Source organism: Schistocerca piceifrons, chromosome 4 (genome assembly GCF_021461385.2).
Source record: "Schistocerca piceifrons isolate TAMUIC-IGC-003096 chromosome 4, iqSchPice1.1, whole genome shotgun sequence".
Classification (NCBI taxonomy): Eukaryota; Metazoa; Arthropoda; class Insecta; order Orthoptera; family Acrididae; genus Schistocerca; species Schistocerca piceifrons.
Window position 1 is genome coordinate 368185296 of NC_060141.1, and position 27117 is coordinate 368212412.

General features: G+C 43.4%; 1 protein-coding gene across 1 annotated transcript in view; it reads left to right on the forward strand.

Moving 5' to 3' along the window:
* Positions 1-388: 388 nt before the first annotated feature.
* LOC124795161 (three-prime repair exonuclease 1-like) overlaps positions 389-27117 on the forward strand; it is a 35966-nt gene continuing 9237 nt past the window's right edge. The window contains exons 1-2 of the mRNA XM_047259049.1: positions 389-704; positions 22781-22947. Coding sequence (XP_047115005.1) covers positions 449-704; positions 22781-22947 — 423 coding nt within the window. The 5' untranslated portion in view covers positions 389-448. The remainder of the gene's footprint in view (positions 705-22780; positions 22948-27117) is intronic.

Genomic DNA, 27117 nt, shown 5'->3' on the forward strand with positions numbered 1-27117 from the left:
TCTATGCAACATGCAAACAGCTAACGTGATAAAATAGTCCAACTTTTCCTTTACCGTGTGACAGGTAATGTTTGATAGGTAAAAAAGAAGATATTTTATTCATTGGCTGTTCCAGATAGCCGCAGTAAATAAGTTATTGAAGTTTTTTTATCGTTAAATCTATTCTGAACGATAACTTACAGCCAGCTACAAATAATGAGCTATGGAAAGTGATGCAATTGGTGATCCATGACTTCGGTCAATCTGATATAAAACCCGACTACTCTTTAAATACCAGGTGACAGGATGCCACACAGTGGTATTTACATCATGTCTCTGACTCTTAGCATGACTCCTTGTGGTGTGCGTCATAGGAGTGAGTTTTTATTCTATGTTCCTTGGGAGTGAGTTGTTTACCGATGCCGGAGGCAGTGTAGTCGGCGTGTGTAGTGTTCGTAAGCGTGACGGTATGGCAGTAGCAACGATGGATTCGGAGAAACAGTGTAATATTCAGTCTTTTGCAGTGCTTGATTTAGAAACAACAGGCTTACCAGTGTTCGAATGCAACAGAACGAGAATAACAGAATTGAGCATTGTAGCCGTAACTAGAAAACATGTTATCGAGACTGGGAATTCAGAAGAGAAGCTTCCTAGAGTGCTGCAGAAGCTAAACCTATGTATTTACCCAAAAAAGAGAATATCACTCGAGTCCTCTCAAATGTCAGGTATGTTAAAGTGCATACGTGCCAATAACATTTCTGTGGTACTTTGTAACTTCGTAATGTCGTTCCGTAGGTAACGGTACAGTTCAGGTGTTCACGTACCTAGGAGACACCTATCTGACATGTATATACCTTCCATAGTCTTCATAGGATTTTTATGTAGTGCCTGTTACTTTTGATTGTGCTGTAAAAATGGTGTAATGTATGAAGGGTGCCCATCTATTTCATGTGCCGTTGTATGACCATTTGTTAGATACCATGTGTATGTCTTCCATCCAGTTACTCTGTTATTTCTTTATTGTTGTATTGCCCCTGACGTTGCCCAAAATGCAGCCCTTAAGGGATCTTTAATACACGTCAAGATGTTATCATTGCTTGAAAAAATGTGTGTACGGTTGGACACTGATTTTTGTCTTAGTGTTGCCTTGCATTTGATGTCAGGTTGTACTTCTCCAGTAGCACTATGTTTCTGAATTAAAATAGAAATAAATCCTTATCAAATTATAAAGTCTTTGGCGTTCGAAATATGTATTATGTACTCCGGAAAGTTTCTTATTTCGTGCCGATTTTACTGTCGTGAATATCTCTCTTAGATTCTTATGATAAAATTTGTGTAATTCATACCTGTACATTACATTGATCTAAATTTTACACTATGTTGTGCACTGGAACTGGAGTGTAATATATATTCTGAGCTGGACCTAATATCCCTGCGGTACTTTCTTTATCGTTTAATACAAATGGCTGTCCCTTGTTTGCCCTTTTTGCATTAAAGGGAAAAAGAAAGATCAGTCTTTAAAATTCCAGATTAATTATGTGAAATCACCATCATAAATGTTAATTCAGATGTGGTTTTAGTGACACAATTCAGGGGTCGACAGAAGCGTCTGATCCCACGCGTCGGCTTTGACCCGTGACGTAAGGGTGTTGTCGTGTGTGACTCATGACGGCGCGGAGTTTGGTTTGAGTGTGGCTGTCTCCAGTTCTGTTTTATTATTTTATATACTTTTCTGATCTGTTCGTTCTATCTCGTGAGATTTTTTTTTTTAATTTAAAAACACTTATTACTTATTTTAATTATCTGTTTCGTCCAATTTCTGTTTTAGTTTATTATATTTATCTTTCTGATCGTTCTATCCCGTGAATTTTTTTTTTTAAAGACAAAAGACACTAATCAGCTACTGAAGCATCTTTTTCTCTGGGTTGCAGGGGTTACGACACCTGGGGAGGTGGGTGGGGTATTCATGCATGGCTGTCTTCACTTACATGTTGTAGCTACGCAAGGCGTCTAAATTTGTTTATATTTTGTTTGCCCCCCCACCCAAAACACCCTATTTCCCGCGCTTGTCCCGTTAGTGTCATTAGGCTTCTTGTGGAAAGTGTGTGTGTTTGTTTTTTGTTTCCGCCATATTTGTGATGTCATGGGTCGGAAAGTGTGTGTGTTTTTTGTTTCCGCCATATTTGTGACGTCATGGGTCAAAGCAGACGGGCGGGATCGGACGCTTCCGTATTTCCCAATTCAGTAGGAATTTTATTAGTGCAAGAGGCATAGCTGTTTCATAAGTCACACGTTAGTACCACGAACATCAGTGATGAAAAAAGTCTGTGCTCATTTATATATGAGTGTTGCACAATAAATTCTCGAAACAAGTCATTTATATTGTTTATAGACATATATGTGTTTTACAATACACTATACAGTGTATCGCAGAAAAAAAAGTTCCAACGAGCTTTAGGACAGGTTCCGTGGTTGGTTTTTTTTTTGGGGGGGGAGGGGGGGGATAATCACAAGTAGCTTGGGATTTCAGTGGGTATGTTGGGAGCAGTGAAATAGAAAGAATTTCTAATGGTCACTTCCTTCAGCCCTGTTTAAAATCCCTGACTCAGTTGGGCGTACAATACACGGTAACTAAATGCTTTAAGTAGATTAAAGTTTGACCTACGTGTGAGAAGCATGTGCTCTATCTCCCTTTCTTCCTCCCACCTTCTGTGTTTGTGTGTCTGTATATAGACTGTATGATATGAGTTGTATCATACATTTCTGTAGCTGTGTGCTGTCTTCGTGCAAGTTTTACACTAGACCTGGACACTTACATTTTTTCATTTATTTTGAATCCTGTATAAGTCATTAGATAATAATTTTCTTGATTTTTAGGACTAGACAAACAATCATCATCATCATTTAAGACTAATTATGCCTTTCAGTGTTCAGTCTGGAGCGTAGCCCCCTTATAAAATTCCTCCATGGTCCCCTATTTGGTGCTAACATTGGTGCCTCTTCTGATGTTACACCTATTACTTCAAAATCATTCTTAACCAAATCCAGGTACCTTCTCCTTGGTCTGCCCCGACTCCTCCTACCCTCTACTGCTGAACCCATGAGTCTCTTGGGTAACCTTGCTTCTCCCATGCTTTTAACATGACCCCACCATCTAAGCCTGTTCACCCTGATTGCTACATCTATAGAGTTCATTCCCAGTTTTTCTTTGATTTCCTCATTGTGGACACCCTCCTGCCATTGTTCACATCTACTAGTACCTGCAATCATCCTAGCTACTTTCATATCCGTAACCTCAACCTTGTTGATAAGGTAACCTGAATCCACCCAGCTTTCGCTCCCATACAACAAAGTTGGTCGAAAGATTGAACGGTGCACAGATAGCTTAGTCTTGGTACTGACTTCCTTCTTGCAGAAGAGAGTAGATCGTAGCTGAGCGCTAGCTGCATTAGCTTTGATGTAGTTGTTACAATCTTTTCTGTTTCCATGTTTAAAGATTGGTGTGATTACTGCTTTTGTCCAGTCTGATGGAACCTGTCCCAACTGTGAAATGTGATCCTATTTCCATCATAATTCCTATCCCATTCTACCTCGAAATCTGAAACATTACTGCTCGTATTTTCACCTACATTGAGCAACTCTTCAAAATATTCCCTCCACCTTCCGAAGGCATCCACAGGATTCACCAGCAGTTTTCCTGACCTGTTCAAAATACTTGTCATTTCCTTCTTACCTCCCTTTTGAAGACTACTAATTACACTCCAGAATGGTTTTCCAGCAGCTTGATACCATAGTCTCCAACCTGTTTCCAAAGTCTTCCCAAGATTTCTTCTTGGATGCTGCAATTATCTGTTTGGCTTTGTTTCTTTCATCAACATAACTTTCTCTGTCTACCTGAGTTCTAGTATGTAGCCATTTTTGATACGCCTTCTTTTTCCTTTTACAGGCTGCCTTGACTGTGTCGTTCCACCAAGCTGTTTGCTTCATCCTACCTTTACACACTACTGTTCCAAGACATTCTTTAGCCACTTCTAGTACTGTGTCCCTGTACCTTGTCCATTCCTTTTCCAATGACTGTAATTGACTACATTCAACTAACTGGTACCTTTCTGAGATCGCTGTTATGTACTTGTGCCTGATTTCCTTATCCTGAAGTTTCTTCACCCTTATCCTCCTACATATGGACCTGACCTCCTGCACTTTCGGCCTCACAATCCCAATTTCACTGCAGATTAAATAATGGTCAGTGTCATCAAAGAATCCCCTGAATACACGTGTGTCCCTCACAGCCTTCCTGAAATCCTGATCTGTTATTATATAGTCAAATGACAGATCTGGTTCCCCTGCCTTCCCAAGTATACCGATGAATGTTCTTATGTTAAAAAAAGGAGTTTGTGATTACTAAGCCCATACTGGCACAGAAATCCAAGAGTTGTTTCCCGTTCCTGTTGGCCTCCATATCCTCTCCAAATTTACCCATAACCTTTTCATACCCTTCTGTTCGATTTCCAATCCTGGCATTAAAATCACCCATGAGCAGAACACTGTCCTTGTCCTTTACTCTAACAATTACGTTACTGAGTGTGTCATAAAAACTATCCAACTTATCTTGATCTGTCCCTTCACAATGCGAATATACTGACACAATCCTAATTTTCTTGCTAGACACTGTCAAGTCTATCCACATCAGTCGTTCGTTTACATACCTTATTGCAACTACGCTGGGTTCCATTTCTTTCCTAATGTAAAGCCCTACACCCCATTGTGCTATTCCTGCTTTGACTCCTGACAGGTAGACCTTGTATTCTCCCACTTCCTCTTCTTTCTCACCCCTTACCCGAATGTCACCAACAGCTAAAACGTCCAGCCCCATCTTACTTGCAGCCTCTGCCAGCTCTACCTTCTACCCAGAGTAGCCCCCATTGATATTAATAGCTCCCCATCTCATTACCATTTGTTTGCCAAGTCGTATCTTAAGAGTCTCTGGTTTGTCAGTTAGAGGTGGGACTCCGTCACCTCCAAAGGTCCGAGGCATTTTGCTCTGACTGTTACCAGCATCATATTTAAAGTACCAGGGAAGCAGGTTGCTAGCCATTGAGTTTTACCCCTAACGGTTGAGGGACTAACCGTAGGATTTGGTAGTCTTTGCCGTATGAGCACAAAGGTGACCACGGCTCAGAATATGTCAGAGATGCCCAGCCTTATTCCAAAGTAACTGGTATCCCGAATGTCGGGACCACTTACTTAGCCACTTATACGTTGCCTGTGGTTCATGAACTAGGACATGACTACAGGAACCCACACCATGAACCACAAACATTTTACAAAAATTATTACCAAGATTGATAAAATGTGAAAAGAAATACACCTAACAAATACAATATGAAATATATTTTTACAAAGATACATTGACAGTTAAATAATCAATAGTGTCAGTTTGAAGACTTTGCTAAATAAAGGATAATTAGTGTTCGTGAATACTTGCTGATAGTTAGCAAATTCTTTTCAGTGACTACAAAATCATTCATGTATTAAAAATTATTGTCTTACTGGTCATACCTTAAAACATTCGTCAATTTCAATTTATGGTATGAAGATGGAAATGCACATTTGCATCAATGTGTGCTAAATCTTCATTGTATTACAAAGTCAGAAAGACATACTTTTTGTCCTATAGATCATGAAGAAATCTCATCCATTCCATTGGACACAATCCTTCACAATAGTCTACCTGCTGAACTCTATTCAACCTGTATGATTTAGGCAAAACTTAAGTTTGCCCTTTCCTCACTTAATATGCTGTGTATAATGAATGAAGAGCAAAAGACAGCTTGTGTATTCCTACATTTCTGGGAAGTGTTTGGTGCAGTGCCCTACAGCAGATGTGAACAAAGCTCCAAACCTCAGAATAGGTTCCTAGACAGATGAGTGGATCAAATACTTGTTGAGTAATAGAATCCAGTATGTTGTCCTGGGGAGTGAGTGTTTATCAAAAACTGTTGTCAGGAGAGCCCCAGGGAAGTGTAATAGGACCACTTTTCTCCTCCAAATGCAAAAGAGATCTGGTGGATAGGGTGAACACCAGTATGCAACTGCTTCCTGGTGACACTGATAGGTGCAAGAAAGTGCCATCATTGAGTGAATGTAGGATGATACATGGTGACTGAAGAGACAGAATTTCTATTTGGCATGATGCCAGATGTAGAAAAAAATATAAGTTGATGCAGCTGAATAAGGACAATCCTGTAGCATTGAAATACAGTATTAGTGATGTGCTGCTTGAGACAGTCACATCAGTGAAATATCTGGGCATAACACTGCAAAGCAATATGAAATGGAATGAGCACTTAAGACCAGTAGTAAGGAAAGCGAATGGTAGACTTCAGTTCATTGGGAGGATTCTAGGTCAGTGTAGCTCACCTCTAAAGGAGACCACATTAAGACACTTGGGTGACTCATTCTTGAGTACAGCTAGAGTGTTTTGGATTCCCACCAGGTCAGATTAAAATAAGACATTGAAGGAATTCAGAGATGTGGAGCTAGAGTTATTATCGGTAGATTTGATCAACATGCAAGTATTACGAAGATGCTTCATGAACTCAAATGAAAACGTCTGTAGGAAAGACGACTTTTTTGCAAAACACTATTCAGAAAATTTATGGAACTGGCATTTGCGGTTGAGTGCAGAATGATTTTACTGATGCCTTCTTACATTTCTCATAAGGACCACAAAAAACAAGATAAGAGAAGTTTGACTTGTGCAATGAGGTACAGTCAGTCATTTTCCTCTGCTCCATTTTTGAGCAGGACGAGAAAGATTGAGTTGTTGTGGTACCAAGGAACCTCAACCATACACCATTTGGTGGCTTGTGGCATATGTATGTGAATGTAAATAGAAATTTATATGTTACAGGAAAAAGGAAGATTCCTGTATAATTAGCAGGTCTCTCTCCCTTATACTAGTGGTTGCATCAGTTTGTGGTCATGAGGTATTTTCTCAGTGTACTAAATGTTTTCCATGCCTTGTGTAATTTATTTCATGTTATTAGAGCCAACTGACTACAGGAGATGCTTTGATACTTTTTAGACTTTTAATTTGTCTTACAATTTCTCCATTTGGTCTTTGCGAATAGAGTGATTTTCGAGGGAATTTATTGTGGAAATCTCTGTGGACTCATGGAAATTTAGAAGTTTCTTAGACTATAGATCATTTTAGAGAATTCTCTGCAGTTCTCATGGTGTAATTACCAGTCGTCCATTTTCAACAGTATGAAATGGATGGTTTGCTACTCACCACATAGAGGAGTCACAGAGTTGCTCCCCCTGCGGGTTCGGGGGTCAGAATAGGCCCGCAGTATTCCTGCCTGTCGTAAGAGGCGACTAAAAGGAGTCTCACATGTTTCGGCCTTATGTGATGGTCCCCTCTCGGGTTTGACTTCCATCTTTCTAAATCATTCCGAAGAGCGAGCCAATTGGGGAAGGGCGCCTTACGTGGTGCACTGTATCCGTCGTGCAATTAGACCTTTAGCCGGCTTTCTCGTCGTTGCAATGGCGTCCGGCTCGTTTTCGATCTCTTGGGCGAGGATGCGTCCCTGGGTGCGATTACCACACTGCACTCTGCAGTGTTTCTTTTAACTGCGACGACGACCTTGGACATTTTTGCACCTAAGATCCAGCACGGTAGCCAGTCCGTTGTGGTGGGGCCGCCATGTACCCTCTTGGTTGTAGCCCCCTGACGACACAGGGATCACTCTACTGATGCCTGCGCCGTTAACTCCCTACGTATGCCAAGGAGTAGATGCCTATCCTACTGGGGTATCGGGACTCCCGGCAACGGCCATCCTGCCAGGTGGCCTTTGCTGTGGCTGGGTGGCGCCCGTGGGGAGGGCCCTTGGTCGGAGTAGGTGGCATCAGGGCGGATGACCCGCAATGAAGCATGGTACATCATCTCTCGCTGGCGGCCAGCCGCCAGCAGTCTCTAAGCGTTCTCGGGCTCAATTTAATGCTCAGAAGTACGATCCGAAAACGTTCCCCTCCATGGCCACGCCGTTGGAGGAGCGTAAGTCTCAGGATGGAGGTAACAGTTATTCGCCCCGATTCTTAGTTTGCACGAGAGCTGATGGGGAGTCTTTTCTCCCCACAAAGCCTCAGTTCTTCGTCGAGCATTTAGAGGACAAGTTTGGGGAGGTGGAGGGCTTGTCTAAAATGCGCTCTGGGTCAGTACTGATACAAACGGCATCCTCCGCCCAGTCACGCAGGTTACTTGCTTGTGGCAAGTTGGGGGATGTTAACGTTACTATTACACCACATAAGAGTTTAAATATGGTCCAGGGTGTTATTTTCCTTAGGGACCTCCTTTTGCAGTCTGATGACGAGCTGCGCGCCAACTTAGAACGTAGAGGTGGTCATTTCGTCCGGCACGTCCATCGGGGTCAGAGGGACAATCAGGTTGCTACCGGTGCCTTCATCTTGGCCTTCGAAGGTGATACGTTATCGGAAAAGGTCAAGGTGATGGTCTACCGACGTGACGTCAAGCCCTGTATCCCTCCCCCGATGCGGTGCTTCAAGTGCTGGAAGTTCGGCCATATGTCTTCCCGCTGCACTTCCAGCCTCACATGTCGTGATTGTGGACGCCCATCTCATCCCAATACTCCATGTGCCCCGCCTCCCATCTGCGTCAACTGCGGGGAGCACCATTCACCTTGCTCGCCAGACTGCAGAGTGTTCCAGAAAGAGCGCAAAATCATGGAATATAAGACCCTGGACCGGCTGACTTATACTGAGGCCAAAAGGAAATACGACCGCTTACATCCAGTGAGAATGACATCTTCCTACGCTGCTGCTACAACACCTGTGCTCACCCCATCAGTTTCGCGATTTCCGGCCGGATCGACGAGTGGTACAACTCCTCCTGCCCCCTTGCCAGTGGGGGGCTCTACCCACCGGGTTGCTCCTGTGCCACCTCCCTCGGGAGCAACACCATCCCCCCCATCGGGGACGTCGGTCCCTGCTTCTAAGCCGGCGAAGTGTCCAACTTCTTCGGCTTCCCACGCTCGCAAGGGGTCCCTTGGGTCCCTCCCTTCCCAGGTTTCCACCAGCGGGAAGGCTGACGACCAACAGTGGCATAAGTGCCCACAATCAGCTGGTCGACGGGCTTCACGATCCTCCTCAGTCCCGGAGACTGAATCGGTGAAGCCCTCCCCGCCAGTTAAACCCAAGGAGCAGCGTGAGAAATCAAAGAAGAAGAGCACTAAGCCCAAGGAACTCGCGGTGGCAGCCACCCCGCCGCCAACTTCCAGCTCTGCGTCTGAGGACGAAGTGGAGATTCTGGCGTCCGCTGAGGACCTCGATCTCGCCAGTCCCTCAGACGCCATGAATAGCACTAGCGCAGGTGCTCCATCGGAGGCAGCAAGTGACCCAGTGGCGTAATCTGCCTTCCCTGTCCCGTCACGCCTTTCCCAGCCATGGACAACACCATCCTCCAGTGGAACTGCTGCGGTTTCTTCCACCATCTAGCTGAGCTCCGCCTTCATCCTTTCCTTTGCATTGCTCTGCAGGAAACTTGGTTTCCAGCAATGCGAACCCCCGCCCTCTGTGGCTATCGGGGTTATTTTAAGAACCGGGCAGCTTATGAAAGGGTGTCTGGTGGCGTCTGCATATATGTCCTTAACTCTCTTCACAGCGAGTTTGTACCTCTACAAACAGCTTTAGAGGCTGTTCGGGTGTGGACGCCACAGGCTATTACCGTCTGCAGTATTTACCTTCCACCGGATGGTGCTGTCGCGCAGCATGTCCTGGCTGCTCTGATCGCCCAACTGCCGCCACCTTTCTTGTTGCTGGGCGATTTCAATGCCCACAACCCTCTATGGGGTGGGACTGTCCCCGATGACCGCAGTCGTGCCGTGGAGCATTTGTTGGCTCAGCTCGACCTTAGCCTCTTGAACACCGGTGCTCCCACGCATTTCAGTGTAGCCCATGGCTCGTTCTCGGCCATCGATCTCTCTCTTTGCAGCCCCGGACTTGTCCCATCCCTCCACTGGAGAGTGCATCCTGACCTGTGTGGTAGTGACCATTTTCCCATCTATTTGTCACTGCCCCAGTGTCATTCTTCTGGGCGCCTGCCCCGCTGGGCCCTCCACAGGGCTGACTGGCCGGCTTTTACTTCCGCGGCAACCATTGAGTCTCCCCCACAGGGTGACATTGACGAGGTGGTCCGTGTGTTAACCACGTCAATCATTTCGGCGGCCGAGGCTGCCATCCCCCGCTCTTCTGGGCTCCCTCGGAGGAAGGCTGTACCCTGGTGGTCGCCGGAGATTGCTGAGGCTATTCGCGACCGTAGGCAGGCCCTCCAGCGTCATAGGCGGCACCCGTCTCTCGAGACCCTCATCACCTTTCAGAGGCTCCGTGCCTTCGCCCGTCGTCTTATTACACGGCGTAAGCAGGAGTGCTGGGAGCAGTATGTCTCCTCCTTGGGCTCCCGTGTCTCCCCCTCGCTCGTGTGGTCCCGGATACGGCGGATTTATGGACACCGGACCCGTACGGGTGTCCCTGGGATCTCTTTGGACGGCGCTGTCTGCACGGACGCTGCCGCCATCGCTGAACACCTTGCTGCACACTTCGCTAAGAGCTCTGCGACTGCAACTTATCCCCCCGCCTTTCGCTCTCTCAAGGAGCGTGCCGAGCAGACGCTGTTATCGTTCCGCACGCGTCGTTCTGAAAAATACAATGCTCCTTTCAGCGAGAGGGAATTCCTCGCTGCCCTCGCCGATTGCCCTGATACAGCACCAGGCCCGGACTGCATCCACGCACAGATGCTGAAGCATATCTCCAGGGACTGCCAGAGACACATCCTCACCATCTTTAACCGCATCTGGAGCGAGGGCGTGTTCCCGTCGCAATGGCGAGAGGGTCTTATTGTCCCCATCTTGAAGCCCGGTGCGGACCCACTGGCGGTGGACAGCTATCGTCGCATTACCCTCACCAACGTTTTGAGCAAATTGCTCGAACATATGGTGGGGCGGCGTTTGTGTTGGGTCCTTGAGTCGCGCGGTCTCCTCGCTCCATCCCAGGGTGGCTTCCGCCGGGGCCGGTCTGCAGCGGACAATTTGGTGCGGCTGGAATCTGCTGTCCGTACGGCCTTTGCCCGACGTCAGCATCTCGTTGCTGTATTTTTCGATCTGCGGAAGGCGTATGACACCACCATGGAGGCTTCACATCCTCGCCACGTTGCATGAGTGGGGTCTTCGTGGTCGGCTCCCGGCTTTTCTTAAACGCTTTTTATTGCGCCGCTCTTTCCAGGTGCAAGTCGGTGCCACCTCTAGTTCATCTTATATACAGGAAAATGGGGTCACGCAGGGCTCGGTGTTGAGCGTCTCCTTATTTCTAGTGGGCATTAATGGTCTGGCTGCAGCAGTGGGGTCGTCGGTGTCTCCTTCTTTGTATGCCGACGACTTCTGCATCTCATTTAGCTCCACGACTACAGGAGTCGCCGAACGCAGGCTGCAAGTCGCCGTTCGCAAGGCAGCATCATGGGCTCTGACTCATGGTTTTCAGTTCTCTGCTGCCAAGACTCGAGTTATGCACTTCTGCAGGCGTCGGACGGTCCACCCTCATCCTGAACTTTACCTCGACGGCCACCTGCTTGAAGTGGTGGACACTTGCCGCTTCTTGGGGCTTGTGTTTGATGCCCGGCTCACATGGGTTCCTCATGTTATTCAGCTGAAGCAAAAATGCTGGCGGCACCTCAACGCCCTCCGCTGCCTTAGCCACACGTCTTGGGGTGCAGATCGCTGCACGCTGCTGCGATTGTACAGAGCCCTTGTGCAGTCCCGGCTTGATTATGGGAGCCTGGCCTATGGGTCTGCTTCACCCTCAGTGTTGAAGTTGTTAGACCCCATACACCACTGTGGGGTTCGGCTTGCAACTGGCGCTTTTCGTACCAGCCCCGTGGATAGTCTACTGGTGGAGGCCGGGGTTCCCCCGCTGCGGATTCTCCGCCATCGACTGCTCGCCGACTATGCTGTCCGCGTGCATTGCTCGCCAGGCCGTCCCAATCATCGCCTGCTTTTCCCTGCCATGGTCCTCCATCTGCCCGAACGGCGACCTAGGTCTGGGCTTTCCGTAGCTGTCCGCATCCGGTCCCTGCTGGGGTCATTCCCTCTTCTGCCTCCCTTCCGGGTCCGTGCACCTATGCCTCCCTGGTGTTTGTCCCGGCCGTCCGTCCGTCTGGACTTGGCACAGGGACCCAAGGACTCGGTTCCGCCTGTGGCCCTCCATCGCCGTTTTCTTGCGCTCCTCGCCTCATTTTCGGACTGTGAGACTGTCTACACTGATGGTTTCCTGGTTGATGGTCGCACTGCCTACGCTTTTGCTCACGCTCCCCATGTTGAGCAGCACTCCTTGCCGGCTGGCTGCAGTATTTTTACTGCAGAGCTGGTGGCCATATTGCGCGCTCTTGAGCATATGCATTTCTGCTCAGGTAGGTCCATCGTCATCTGCAGTGACTCCCTGAGCAGCCTTCAGGCCATCGACCGCTACTATCCCTCTTCTCCTCTGGTGTCCTCTATTCAGGAGTCTGTTTCCGCCATTGCCCGTTCTGGTCGTTCGGTGGTCTTGGTTTGGACGCCAGGTCATGTTGGCATCCCGGGGAACGAACATGTTGACAGGCTGGCCAAAGGGGCGCTCGACGCCCCAGCTTTGGCGATCGGCCTCACGGCTCCCGATCAGCAGCTGGTGTTGCGCCGTAAGGTGCTTGGGATGTGGTCTGCTGAGTGGCGAGGCATGACAGTGCCTAATAAACTGCGGGCTGTCAAGGAGACGACCGATGTGTGGCGCTCCTCTCTGCGATCTTCTTGCAGGGACTCTGTTATCCTGTGTCGGCTCCGCATCGGCCATACATACCTGACGCACGGCCATCTTTTGCGTCAGGAGGATCCCCCCGTGTCGGTGTGGGTCCCGGCTGACGGTCGCCCTCATCTTGTTAGAGTGTCCCCGACTGCGCCCCCTCCGGCAGTCTTTTAATCTTCCGGGCACTTTGCCTTTGGTTTTATGTGACAATGCCTCCATGGCTGACGACGTTTTAAATTTTATGCATGGTAGTCCTTTTTATGATTCCATTTAGAGTGGTCCTGCACCTTTCCCTTTGTGTGTATCTTGTCCTCGAGTCTCTCATATTTGGTTGCAGATTTTAGTGTGTAGTCGGTTGGTTGACTCTTTCCCTTTTTTGTTGTCGTGGTCAGTCAACCAGTCTCCGGTCGTCTTCTTTTGTTCTGTTTCTTTTTGTCTGGTGTCTTCGTGTCTGTAGTTTTCGTTACCGCATTTGTGTTCTTTTAGGGCCTGGGGGGGGGGGGGGGAGGGGTCTCCTTCCCCTTGGGGTTTTACCTGCTTCGTGCATTTATGTCTCGCCTGTTTTTGGACTGGGGGACTGATGACCTTAGCTGTTTAGTCCCCCTTAAACACACCAACAACCACCACCACAGAGTTGCAGACAGGCATAATGAAAAAGACTGCTAAATGTGGAGCTTTTGGACAAGAAAGGTCCTTCTTCACACGCGCGCGCGCGCGCGCGCGCGCGCGCGCGCGCACACACACACACACACACACACACACACACACACACACACACACACACACAAAAGAAAGCACAACTTACATGTACACATGACCTACTGATGTAGCCATACGTGAGGTGGGGTAAACATTGAAGAAGGTGGCTTGTTGGCTGAGGACGACGAAGCGAAGTGGATGATGATGATGATGATGATGATGATCTGGAGGAATGTGGGCTGCCTGTTCTCATGAAGATGCCATCTTTGACCTGAACCAAGTGAGTGGTTTGGCAGTATGGGTGGTTAGCAAGCTTTCTTCCAGGTGGCCCATGATGAACAGGTTGGCATAAGGTGTAACTGTCTGCGTGCTGTAACAAAGATTTGTTTGTAGGTGATACCTTCAAAGGAGAAGTAATTGTGAGTGATAATATAGGCTAGTTGCTAATGGTGACAGAGGAGGAGGTTATAGGTTTGGATGCAGTCGGACTTTGGAAAAGATAGTGTTAAATAGCTGCAAGGCCATGACTGTTGGAAGTGTTAGTGTAGAGGGAAATGGCATCAACAGCGACGAGCAGGGCACTAGAACTGTGGAGGAAATGGTTGGTGTCTCCTATTTTATAGGATACCTTATAGGTAATAGGCTGAAGGTATTGGTCCATGAGCGCAGAGATTCTCTCTGTGGGGTCTCAGTACCATCCACAAAGGGTGTCCATGGTGAAGGCTTTCTGGGCTTTAGGAAACGTGGAGAGTGGTAGGGATGAGGAGAGAGATAGACTTAGGGGAGAGGTTCTGCGATGGACATCAGGATTTGATGAGGAACAAGAGACCCTGCTGCATTTCAGGAATCAGATCACTGTGTCAGGATTTGCAGGTTGTCATATCTGACAGCTGGTGGAGTCCCTCTGCCAGGTAATATCTTTGTTTAATAACCACAGTCGTGTAGCATTTGAAGACAGATAGGATTATAAAATTGGGATCAGTTTTTAGTGGTATTTTGTGGATGTAAGGTTGTTTCCATGTTAAGGGATTTGGGGAATGATGGTGAGGCAGGGTTCGAGGTTAGGAAATTCTTGAAAGTTAATGGGATGGTTTGAGGGCATCACATTAGGATGGAAGAGTGAACTGAGTCCTGCATGGTTCAGTATTAATTATGGATTGAGCCCAGTTGATAAGGTTGGTAGCGAAAAATTGTTTCCACTGTAGAGTCCAGGAGATAAGCCCAGCATGATTGAATTTCTTCATCTACATCTGCACTTTAACCTCATTTACAAATCCCTTTTTGATCCCTTTACTGCATGTTCAGTGTATGGATTGAATGACATATTAGGGATAGGCTACAATGTTGTCTCACTCCCATCTCATTTACAGCCTTGTTTTCATGCCCTTTAACTGTTAGAACTGCAGTGTGGTTTCTGTATAAGCTGTAGATAATCTTCCACTCTCTGTACACCAGACCTGATCATTTCAAAGTGGATGTTACATACGAACTCCCATATATTTTGGGTAATAACAACAAAGGTTTGAAATGGCTGTTAGAAGTTTTTGTTTCTGGGAGAGGGTGGTTAGTATGGTTTGCATTGTTGCCACAAGTCATATTGTAGAATTGTATTCATAACTATTTATATTTTTTAGTAGCTTTGTGTGCTTCTCCTTCAGTATGTAATTTCCTGCTTTACCACAACCGTGTTATTTTTAAATATGAAAGAAAATATTCATAGACATAATTTTAAGTCCTCAGCAGTGGCTGTTTTTTTCTGAATATCCTACCCAGTGCTGTGTATTGTAGATTCTTCCCTGTCTTTTTTGAGAGAATATGTTGGTGTACACAATACGGGAGTTTGTTTTGAGATGATGGGAAGAGAAGTATGTAAAAAAAAAAAAAAAAAGGGAGAATTTCCATTACTTTCTCAGAAACTTCACAGTAAGCAACATATGGATGAACACAGAAAGCTTCAGTTTTAGTGAGGGTGCTATTTTCTGTTATGTATATAGGATACATATTGTCTTCTTCTCCAGATGAGGTTCCGAGAATCTTCCTTGCTTAAGTAGCTGTAAAGAACGTAAACTTATGAACAGTAAAAGTGAAAAGACATGAGTGTCACAGCATTTCACAACACTTAATGTTGCCAGTGTGTAATCCAATCCTGTCTAGTCTGAATGAAATTAATACACCACCACTTTTTATCGCAATAAGTACAGCACTGTGTTAGTGGTGTTAATGTTCGAAGCATTATTTATGATCAGACGGACATAAGAAGGTTGTCCAATGCTGCGTATGTGTTACTGCACATATTTACAAAAAAAGGAGTATCTAATGAAATGATAAACCATTCTACTTTATATGCTTCCTGTCTCTTTAATTTTTTAAACCTTATTGCCAAAGTACATGACATTAAAAAATGAATATATCCTGTGTCTCATTTGTGGTGGTGGTGGTGGTGGTGGTGGCAAGTACGCTGCAGAGCAAGGTTTAATGTAAGCAAGAAAGTCAAATGCGAATAGTTCTTAAATATTGATTATTAGGCATAAAGACATGTTTCCTGTTTTTTCTCTATCACGTAGCATGTTCCCAAGTTCCTTCATTATAATTCTTGCTTTAATCACTTTCAGACACCACCTCTTTCTAATTTTTTTCATGAACATTTCGATTATCTGGCAAGTCAAGATGATTCGTTCAAGAGCTGTCCTCAGCCATGCAGTGGGCTTAGATTTATTTGGTGTTTGCATCTGTGCACATGTCAACATAACACTTCAAAAACTCCAGGATGGAAAACAAATTTTCATGTGGGAAGGATTTCTAGTAAACATTCCTGAAGTCTAATTTGGGTGTTGCGTAATAATCTCTGATGGGGCGGGTGATAGGAGGAGGGGGAAAACAGCTGTGGGTGAGAAGAGATAGTGCCACTGTTTAGCGCACAGGTGCATGCAGCCCAGTTGGGTGGCATATTTGTGGAAAGATAGGATATTGTATCTTTACACTATTCTATGTTTCAAGAAATGTCTGCCACCTGTATTGCATGTACCTGTATGAAATATTGATAACATTAGCAAAGAGGACAGACGGAGAATCCAGAGTGAGATAACAGTAAAGGAAGTTACATATGGGGAGAAATCAACAGGCATGAAAAAGCTTCAGACATATTGTATGAAATGTTAAAAGATCATTACTGTTCACAAAATAAAATCTGGTGCATAGTGTCAGTGATTCCATGAAACTGTTCATGAATGACACTGTGCTTGTAGGAATGTAACTGACCTCAAAATTATAGCAGATACACAGAGAATTGTTGCTTCTTGCAGAAACTCCCAGTTGATTATCAGAGTAAATAAATATTTAATGCATTGTATGTTAATAGACAGGAAGAGCCATTATTATATCACACAACTGATAGTCAGTAATTGGAAATGGACCCAAGCTCATAATATCTATGCGTATGGTGCAGTTTTAAAATAGGAACGGTCGCTCAAAACTGATTACAGCAAAAGCAGGTGTCAGACAGATTCATCAGAAGAATCATAATGAAATGTAATTCTTTCATGGAGGACATAGCTTACAAACCCTGTGTTGAGACGAACTCTTGGGTATTGCTCATCACTCTGGGACCATTGATGTAGGTTTAATAGATGACAGAAAGAAGATCCAAAGAAGATCGTTTATTACAGTGTGTCTGTCATGCTTTGTTTAGCAATTATAAGTGTGTCATGGGACACTCACCCAAACCCAATAGCAGAGGCTACGAGAGCCATTGTGCATCGTGCAGAGACTCTTTGTAATAGTCCTGAGAACACACTTCAAAGAAACGTCAAGCAGTCTTTGTCTCGAATGTGCCTTGAAAAATTACGTTAATGGGACGATCTGAGAAATTCAGACTTGTGCAGAGGCTTTTTTGGCAGTTACTCTTACCACCCACCATTTACGCATGGAACGTTTAATGTGAGGAGAAATGATAATGGTTTATAATGTACCTTTCACCACTCACCAAGGGGTGTCTTGCTTAGTATAGATGTAGATTGTTATGGTTGCTGTGAAGTAGAAAATTACTAAGGGATGTATTACTCTGATATGAGGATAAGAGGGTGCAATGGAGTGGGAAGAGAAATGGCAGTAGAGTCAGTTAGAGGAAAGTGAGTCTGTGTGGTCATTAATGCTTGGAGTTTATTAGTGTTAAGTTTCCAGACAGAGCGCCTGTCACTGCTTTGTCCTCTTCTTTTTCCTCTTACTGTGTGACTTCAGCCAAGAGCCTTAAATACCTACTAATTCACACCTTTCCGCTTATATGTTGCATGTCATTGCTTTGTGTTTGAATATTTCATGCATTAGCTTCCTAAAGTATGTATTTGTGTCATGTTTGTGTTCCTTTTATCCAGACACGAAATGCATGATAACCTGCCTGATGCTTTTATTCTTAACATTGCTCTGGCAGATCTGTGAGCTATGAGTCATCAATTACTTGCTTCATGAAAATGAAATGAACAACTTTTTATCCTGGCGAGAGTGATGCTTTAAACAGCAGCATTGGTTTGTGTCAGTGTGCAGGGATCAGTGCTGAGGTAAGATGTTAATTCGTTGAAATTCTCCATTTTTAACATAAGACAAGCACATAGCAGTTGAATTTCTAGTCTTTAAAAGATCCTAGAAATTGATAGTTACACTGTAAACTAATTTTGAACCATTATGTTTACATACAAGGCATTGCAATATGTGGGGCATTGACAGGAACTTGTAGTAGATAGAACACAGTACAAGGTTATGCAGAATAGTTCACATTGTTCACATGGTATACAGCCATCTAAGGTACTGAACCTTCATAAACTTGCATTTTATTCTGTGATCCTTGAGGCATCCAGTCAGAAAATTGGCACAGAAATCTTTTGCAACACTGACCATGGAAGAAAACTGAAATACAAATTATATCAGTATTTAAATATAGTGTTCATACATGCAAGCTGATACATATTACTGAATTATTCATAGTTCACTAAATTTTATTGTTAAACTTGCAGATTTTTAATGATTAGAAAATATTTTTGCATTTTGGTTCATTTGGGGATTTAATGTCTTTGACTAGTGCCATTATGATGACTTTTGTTCCTATATAAAGCTGTATTTGAAAATTGCTATGCCTTGGGTCTATGAACCCCGAGTATCTATAGCATTTCCTGCGAATGGGGGAAACAATATATTGGACAGACGCAGCATTGCATAACACAATGCAGGTCTGAACATGTGAGAAGCGTTTGCCTCGGACAGAAAGAAAAATCCATGGTAGCGAAGCACAGCCTCCTCAGTGAAGAACACACGTTTCCATTTGAAGAAACCAAGATACTGTGTAGAGCAAAAGGCTTCTGGGACTCGTATTAAAGGGGTAGTAGAGATACGGGTCAGTAATAACCCAGTCAGTTGGGATAGTGGATTCCAACTCAGCATCACGTGGAACACAAAATTATCAAGAAGAAGGCAAGGGCGCACCGATGGAGACAGGTTGGTGGCAGCGATAGGTTGGTGGCGGCGGATGGAGTAAACAGGCCACATAGACGAGACACCAGGACCCAGCACCCGCGCCCCCAACCCCCTTCCCCAACCACATGCTTCTGTGCTGATTCCACTCGCGCCTGATTTGCCCTAACAGCACCGAGCATGCGGAGAAGCCCGTGGTCCGGCAGCTATAAAGACCTGGATGAAACATGAACCCAACACTTTGCCTGAAGATGGCAAGTAAGGAACTTACAGTAACATTTCTGGAGAACAACGCATTGACTCAGCTGTCAACCCAAGAAGATTTTGTCGTAAACAAACATTTTGATCTCTATGGAGTAAGACTCATTGCTAAAGGAAGTCATATTTTGTACCTTTGTGGAAACAGTGAGACTTCGCGTTATGTGGGTTACACAAATGTTATGTAATATCACACTAATTTCGAACAGCGTGCCACTGGTACCTCTGGTGCATACACCGGACTGCTTGAGCAGGAAGTTTGATATGTTCTCCCCTAACTGCAGTGGAGGGCACAGATCGTTATTTCTAGGAAGTTCATGGGTGACCAGAATTTCACGGGCTCCAGGAGGTTCTGACATGCAGTTGCTGTTCCAGGGAAGTTCACAGAGCCGTGTTTTTTCTGAGGGTACTTGGGTATGGAATAGAGAAGCAACATTCATTGTGAGAAGATAGTCATGTTTGTGAATCAGTTAATGCTGTATTGAAACAGTGATAGCATTGGAGTGGAAAAGATAAAATGCACTAAGTACATACCTGAGCAAAAAGATAGGGAAGAGTGATTTGTTGGGCCACTGTTCCCTGCAGAATAAAATAGATTAACTACATAGATGATTAACACATGAACCTACAATTCAGTTCAAAAGTATGATTATTACTGGTTGTAATATTTATTATCAGGAATTAATAATAAGATGTGTTAACATCACAATCAAGGAAGGGAACAGTGACCACAGTGCTACAAACTACAAACAGAGAATTGTAGGATGAAAGAAAATAACTGAGTTTGTCATACCTTAATATTGTTTGCAAAGGGTTGGATATGCTGTAATGCTGCAGCTTCAGAGGTCCAGATTTCTTTTAAGATTGACAGAATATTGTGTTTATTTAAGTATTTTCTATAATTTTTATTGTTATATATAAAACAATAAGTTAAATCATGGTAGTGCCTTCAGTTGCCTCAAAGTTTTCTCCTAGTGCCCTCAGATCTCTGAAAATAATAATAGATGTTTTGCAGAACTGTCTTAGATAGTATAGACATTGTAATGAATTATCACAGCACAGTGATTCCCATCTGCTTCAATCTGCAGAGCCTAATGAGCACAACTACTACTATCCTCAATACAAAAATATTAAACTATGGTATGTCATGATGATGATATGATATGATGTGATGATGACACAACACCACCCAGTCATCTCGAGGCAGATGAAAATCCCAGACCCTGCCCGGAATCTAACCCGGGACCCCGTGCTCGGGAAGCAAGAACGCTACCACGAGACCACAAGCTCCGGATGGGATACGTCATTATCTCAACATGCCTTAGTATCCTTTTTTTTCTGGCATATGGGATATGTCATATTCCAGGAAAATAGTGAAGGATACTAAGTGTGTTGAGATAAAAAAAAAAGATACAGTTGATGAAGTTGCCAACAAAGCACGTAACAAGGCACTGTGATTTGGTGAACTGACCCCCACCATGGTATCATGCAAAATGAAGAAGAATGGTCTATTGATCCTGCAGCCCTTTGAATAGAGATGAAAAGGAATTAGATATTAGCTGCCTGTGGGCATTGATTTAAATCAATGGGGAAAGTTGAAAATTTGTGCCGGGTTGGGATCCAAACCAGAGTCTCCTGCTTACTAGGCAGATGCACTGGCCACTACACTGTCCGGACACGGGTCATCACAACTGCATGGACTATCCTAGCATGCTGTCCATCAGATCCAAATTATACACACACTACCGATGTAGTGACCCTCGCCCAATATCATCAGCAGACATGTCTGAAAGAATAGACATCACATATATAACTAAGGTGAGGCTGACCAATGATTCTTCAGTGCAGATGTACACCGAACTCGAACTCTTCTGGGAATCGGCGAAATGCCATGAGTAGTGTAGACAATGGGTAATTGATCTGATAGGAGGCGTGCTAGGGTAATTCATGCAGTTGTGATGACTACTGTGCTTGGATGGTGTAATGGTCAGCACATTTGCCTAGTAAGCAGAAGACCGTGGTTCAAATCCTGAGCCAACACAAATTTTCAACTTCCTCCTTTGATTTAAATCTATGCCCACTGCTAGCTTAAGTCTTTAACTCCTTTGTGATTTAAGAAGAATAGTGTTAAAGTAGGAAAAAAATTGTTGTGAAGCATAGAACAAAATACTGCAGTAATTCATATCGGCAACTCTGTTGGGGGTGAACCTCTTGGCAGCCCCATCAGCAGAAGGAACGAAGCCACACTTGCTGTACTAAAAATAGGACATTATCCTTTAGTATAGTTTACCTTCCAATGAGAAGGCCAGTCAACTCATGTAGTTTGTGAAGTGCCTCAGTTGGTATAGTGTATTGTAACAAGGTGTATTTTACTTGATGAGAGCTGTGGAATTGCAACGTTTGTTGTCAGTACATCTGCTTGTTTTCATACTTTTTTGGCCAGGCTGCCCTAAGGTGGTGGGAATTAGTACTACAATGAAAGGGCTTTCTGTGTCACAATTATTAAGGCCCCATGAAACTGAGTATTTCTGGTAAATGTAGTTTACGTTATTATTATTATTATTATTACTATTAGTATCACCACCGCCCTTTTTGATGAGTCATTACAGAACTTTTGACAAAGGACGTGAAATGAAAGCCATAGTTAAGAAGGGGGTGAAGCAAGGTTGCAGCCTATGCTCAATATACTTAGAGCAGACAGTAAAGGAAACCAAGGAGAAATTTGGAGAAGATATAAAATCTTTTAGGTCTGCCGATGCAGTTACAGACAGTAAAGGACTTCGAAGAGCAGTTGAACAGAATGGTTAGTTTCTTGAAAAGTGGTTATAAAGTGAGCATTGACAAAAGTAAAAGTAGGCTAATGAAATGTAGTTGGATGAAGTGAGGAGGCAATGCCGAGGAATTGGATTAGAAAATGAGAAACTAAAAGTAGTAGAAGAGTTCAGCTATTTGGGCAGCAAAATAAAGACTGGCTATATCAAGGAAAACATATCTGAAATGAGGAATTTGTTAACATGGAATATAAAGTGTTTCAACATTTGTCCGAAGAGTAACCTTAATGGAAGTATAATTTAGATGACTAAAACAGTTCAGATGAGAAGAGAATTGAAACTTTTGAAATGTGATGCCATACAAGAATGGTGAAGATTAGATGGGTACCTCGAATAACAAATGATTGGTACTGAAATGAATTGGGGGGGGGGGGGGGAGTAATTTATGTCACATCTTTATGAAAAGAAGGGATCAGTTGATATGATGATTTCTGAGGTATGAAAAAACTGCCAATTTGGAAATGGAAGGAAGTGTGAAGGATAAAAATTGTGGGAGGAGACCAAGGCAGCAGATTTAAATTGAAGTAAGTTGCAGTAGCTATGCGGAGATGAGGTGGTAAGAATTGTTTAGTTTTGCATATTATCTAGATCCGCAAAACATACAGTAATGAAACTTTGGATGATTTATCATCACACAAATTACATTGTTGTAATAATCCTTCTTTTACTGTCTTTCTTCAAATTTTATGTGTGTTTCTATTTTTCAGGACTGTACAATGACACACTAGAGGACTGTAGCCCATTTGATGATGATGTGTTCATGTTATTGGATGCATTTCTCAGACGACTGCCTCAGCCTGTGTGCCTAATTTCACACAATGGTTTTAGGTTTGACTTCCCAATACTTCAGACTGAACTATACAGATTGGGAAAGGTGATACATTTTTTTCTGTTTATGATATTGATAAACGCCTAATAGTCATAAATTTGATGATGCCAATAAATTATTGATAAGTATGACCCATGTCCAAATTTAAAAAAAAAGTTAAAATAATATATGAATGTGGAATAACTCATGGTATATATTAACCCCTGTAGTGCCATGTATTTTGCAAACTGTCTGGTGCAGAGTGGTACAAAAATGTTTTGACAAAATGTTAAAAGTACAAGGTCAAATTTTTTAAATTTTATTTTAATTTTTTACTGTGGAGAACAGCTTTGTCTACAATAAAAAGCAAAGTAAAATTTATAAAAGAATGCCCTCAGAGCAAAGAGGTAAAGTGTGGTGTTTTTTAAAAAAGGAATAAAACTGAAATCTGTTACTTCAGCTCATATTGAGATATGGTTTACTGTTTACCTGCTCAAAAATTCTTTATTGCTTTCACAAATTGCATACCATATTCAATCATAGTGTATCATACTGAAAAGTATTATCAGCTGTAATGACTAATTAAAAATGCACACTGCAGTAGTAGAGTTTTTCTCATTAAACATTCTAAATTGCAGAAATAAATATCGTATTCATTGTCTCGCAGATATTACCCAACAAATATGACATAAAATCTCTTTCCACTACAAAATCTCTTAAATTATCAAATGTTGCTTATAGAAGTAGCACTTCTTACGTGATAATAGACAAATGGCATTATAATTATGTCGTGTTTGACATCAAAAGTGTTAACAGAAAGAAGTGTCTAATTCCTTAGCGTGTATTAAGAAGCAGCTAAATTGTTCAGGTGAGATTTTAGTTAAGTATTTAGCAGTAGGAATGTCCTTTTTGTGAGTTGAAATGCTATTATCCCAAGTACTTCAGTTTATTGTAACAGAATGCATGCTGCTGGTTAGAATGTGCTTTTAATAGTTGAAACAAAAGAAGGCAACTTCGAGAAAGTTTCACTTTTCTACATTCAGAAGTGTTTAGAGGGCATTGCTGGAATTTTAAAATCAAGTGATTCCTCAGTTGTACATTGTTCATTAGAACTTTTAATTCTCAACAAGTAAAGAACCTGCAGAAAGTTAAATGCATAAAGGAATCTGCAATCGAAATGAAGCTACACATAATCTTCAGCTACAGCAGATGTATTGTTGCTCGGAGACCTGATAGCTATTTCCAAAGAGGAACTGAAAGCTGAAGGCTGAGTGGATCGAAGAAGGCACTGTTGACATACAAAATATAATGGAAAAGGGTGGATGCTGATATGGTCAAATCACTTATTTAAAGTTACTCTCAACAGCACAAAACTTCCAGAGTGTGTCAAGGCAGGTTTCCTTCACTTAAACATGCAGCCTTATGTCCCCAACCCAGTACACTGTTTTAATGCAAGCACTTTGGACACACTACTCTTGGGTGTAAGGGGAAGCCACTTTTGGCAAGTGTGTTAAGGCTACGCATGAGAGTCAGTTGTTCATCTCCTCTGAAGTATGTAAATTGCGAGGGAGATCATCCTATCTGGAGTAGGACAGCAGTGCCTATCTTGAAGAATGAAGAGACAGGGGCTAAAAACAACTAGGTTTTTCCCATATAGTGAGGCCAAAAAAATTCTATAAAGGTGTTTAGCCTCCCACCTTCACTACATCTTTCCTTCAGCTCTTAAAAAAAACCTCTTGTGACAGCCAATGCCTCTACACAAACAGAGGTTGCTAGTGGTAACTGACACCTGCATTTGTCTGTGCAATTGTAAAGTTGGAGTTATTTCAGAGCCCATACAGATCTGGAGAAAATACTGCAAATATTGGTTTGAAAAGCTTTACTTTCAAAATAAATTTCCTTTTGTGCAAGATCAATTAAGTGACATGTAAGAATGTACAATTAATTTCTTAAATCATCGAGCATTTGACTCTTGTTTACATCGTAACATTTTGAGGACCGGCCACTTACAAGAATTTAGAGTCCAGAAGACCAGACGTTTATCATTGTTTTAAATTTTACTGGTGCATTTGTGTGATGCATCTTAGTGTAACACACACAAGAAAAAGACCAATATTAAACGTGAAAGCTTAGCTTTTCTTGTAGCTACATTATGTATATTAATTTAAACCATTAACTTTTCCTATTTGTGTGTTTGTGCTACTTAACAGTGAAGTTGCTGTTGGGTGACTACATCACATGTCTTATACTCTGAATAGCAGCAGGCAAGATCACACAACATGAGCTATAATTGGCTTACAAAAGGGCATCACAGTCTTGATTTCAATGCTTTGGAAACTAAAGTACTGTGTTTGGAGGAATTCGAATTTACACTTACATAATTACAAAAAATATGCAGTGTATCGTTATATGAAAATATGCAGCATACATGTTCCTGCACATCATCAAAGATCTTTCAAAGACCTCATTTTCTTAAGTGGCGGCGGTAAGTTCTATGATGATGATGTATTAAAATGTTAACCATTCAAAGGATTGATAAGTTTTACAGTTCCATGGAAAAGTATACTGTCACTTAACATGGAAGAAGTGTGTTTTTTATCTGAGAAGTCCGGAATTTTTTTCTTTGTCCACATATACACCCTGTCTTAGGAGGCAACCTGTACCTTGGCGGACCACTCAGCAGTCCGGGTTGTGCATATGGCTCTACAATGGTTTAACTGCCACCCAACTGCAGACAACCTTACAGTCTGCCGCGTCACAAGGGCCAAGACTCAAAATGTCTTTAAAGAGAGCAAGAAAAGCTAATGGCAACCATTCTTGGACTCCATCAACCATTCCACTTGTTCTACAAAAGTACAGGAAGCAATTAATATTTACAGTAAACACAGTAATTTACCAATAACACCAGTGCTGAAACAGGGATGTCGCCTAAAAATGGCCAGAGACATCATCCAGACAATGACAGAGCATTTTACAGCAACTACTGCCAGTGCCACCCAGGGTCCGGAGTTCCACTGCTACAGTGCCACTGTAGAGAAAGGCAGTTGGGCTTCAAATCCAAAAATTTTGAGTTTTACAACTGCCGTGGATTTGGGACTGAGGCTTGTGATTCCGCAGTCAGTCATGACCAAATCTAGTACAGTATGGTTAGGCATTTGCAAGAAGCCTCGAAATAAATCTTCCTCGAATGTTTTAATTTGATATGGCAGACACCCACTTTCCCAGCTCATGGAGAGAGGCAATTTTGATACCTCTCCTCAAACCAGGAAAGGACCAAACGTGTCCTAGTAGCTACTGGGGTATCACCTTAACAAGCTGTGTAGAAAAGACCTTGCTGCAAATGGTTAACTATTGTCTAGTCCGATTGCTAGAGACCAGGCAACTCCTGTTGGTGTGGACTCTGGAGATTTTGATCCACTGTTGACAACTTGACCTTGCGAGAGGCAGGTATTCAACAGGCTTTCCTACATAACCATTGCTATAATGGTACATTCTTTGACACCAGTAAGGTGTAAGACACTACTTGGAGATACAGTATTCTAGGGCAGCTGCACCAATAGCACTTTCATGGCTGCATCTCCATGTTCATACAGGTCTTCCTATAAAAGCACTGTTTTAGGTCCCAAGTTGGTGACGTACTGCCGAATCGTTTCGAGCAGGTATTTGTCAGGGCGGTGTTTCAAGAGTTACCCCTCTTTGTCGTAGCCCTAATCAGTATCGCATCTAGGCTAAGAAGCCCTGCACAGAGCTCCTTGTTTGTGGACAATTCTGCAGTTTTCTGTTCCTCCCCAGTGTTGCAACAGTAACTCATCAGTTGCAACTTACACCATTCTACATTTTAAAGGATCGATGAAATTTCTGCACCTTATTTTGTCTCTAAACTGTGGGGTTTACGACACCTGAGACACATGAAAGCCAGAACCCACATGGCACTGAATACCTTAAAGTGCCTTGCGATAGGTCTTTGGGAGTAGACAGGGCATATCTGCTCCAGTTTTACAGGGCTTTCATGTAATCACAGCTAGACTATGCATGCACAGTGTGTGGATCAGTGAGGCCTTCATTTCAGAAGTTCATTGACGGTATTGACCATGAGGGGATTATGCTGGCCATGGGTGCTTGTAGGACCAGCCCCATACCCAGTCTTTGCTAAGGCTGGGCAACCACCACTCACCATCGAGTGGCTGCTCCTCATGGTACATCAGGCATGTACCGTATTTACTCGAATCTAAGCCA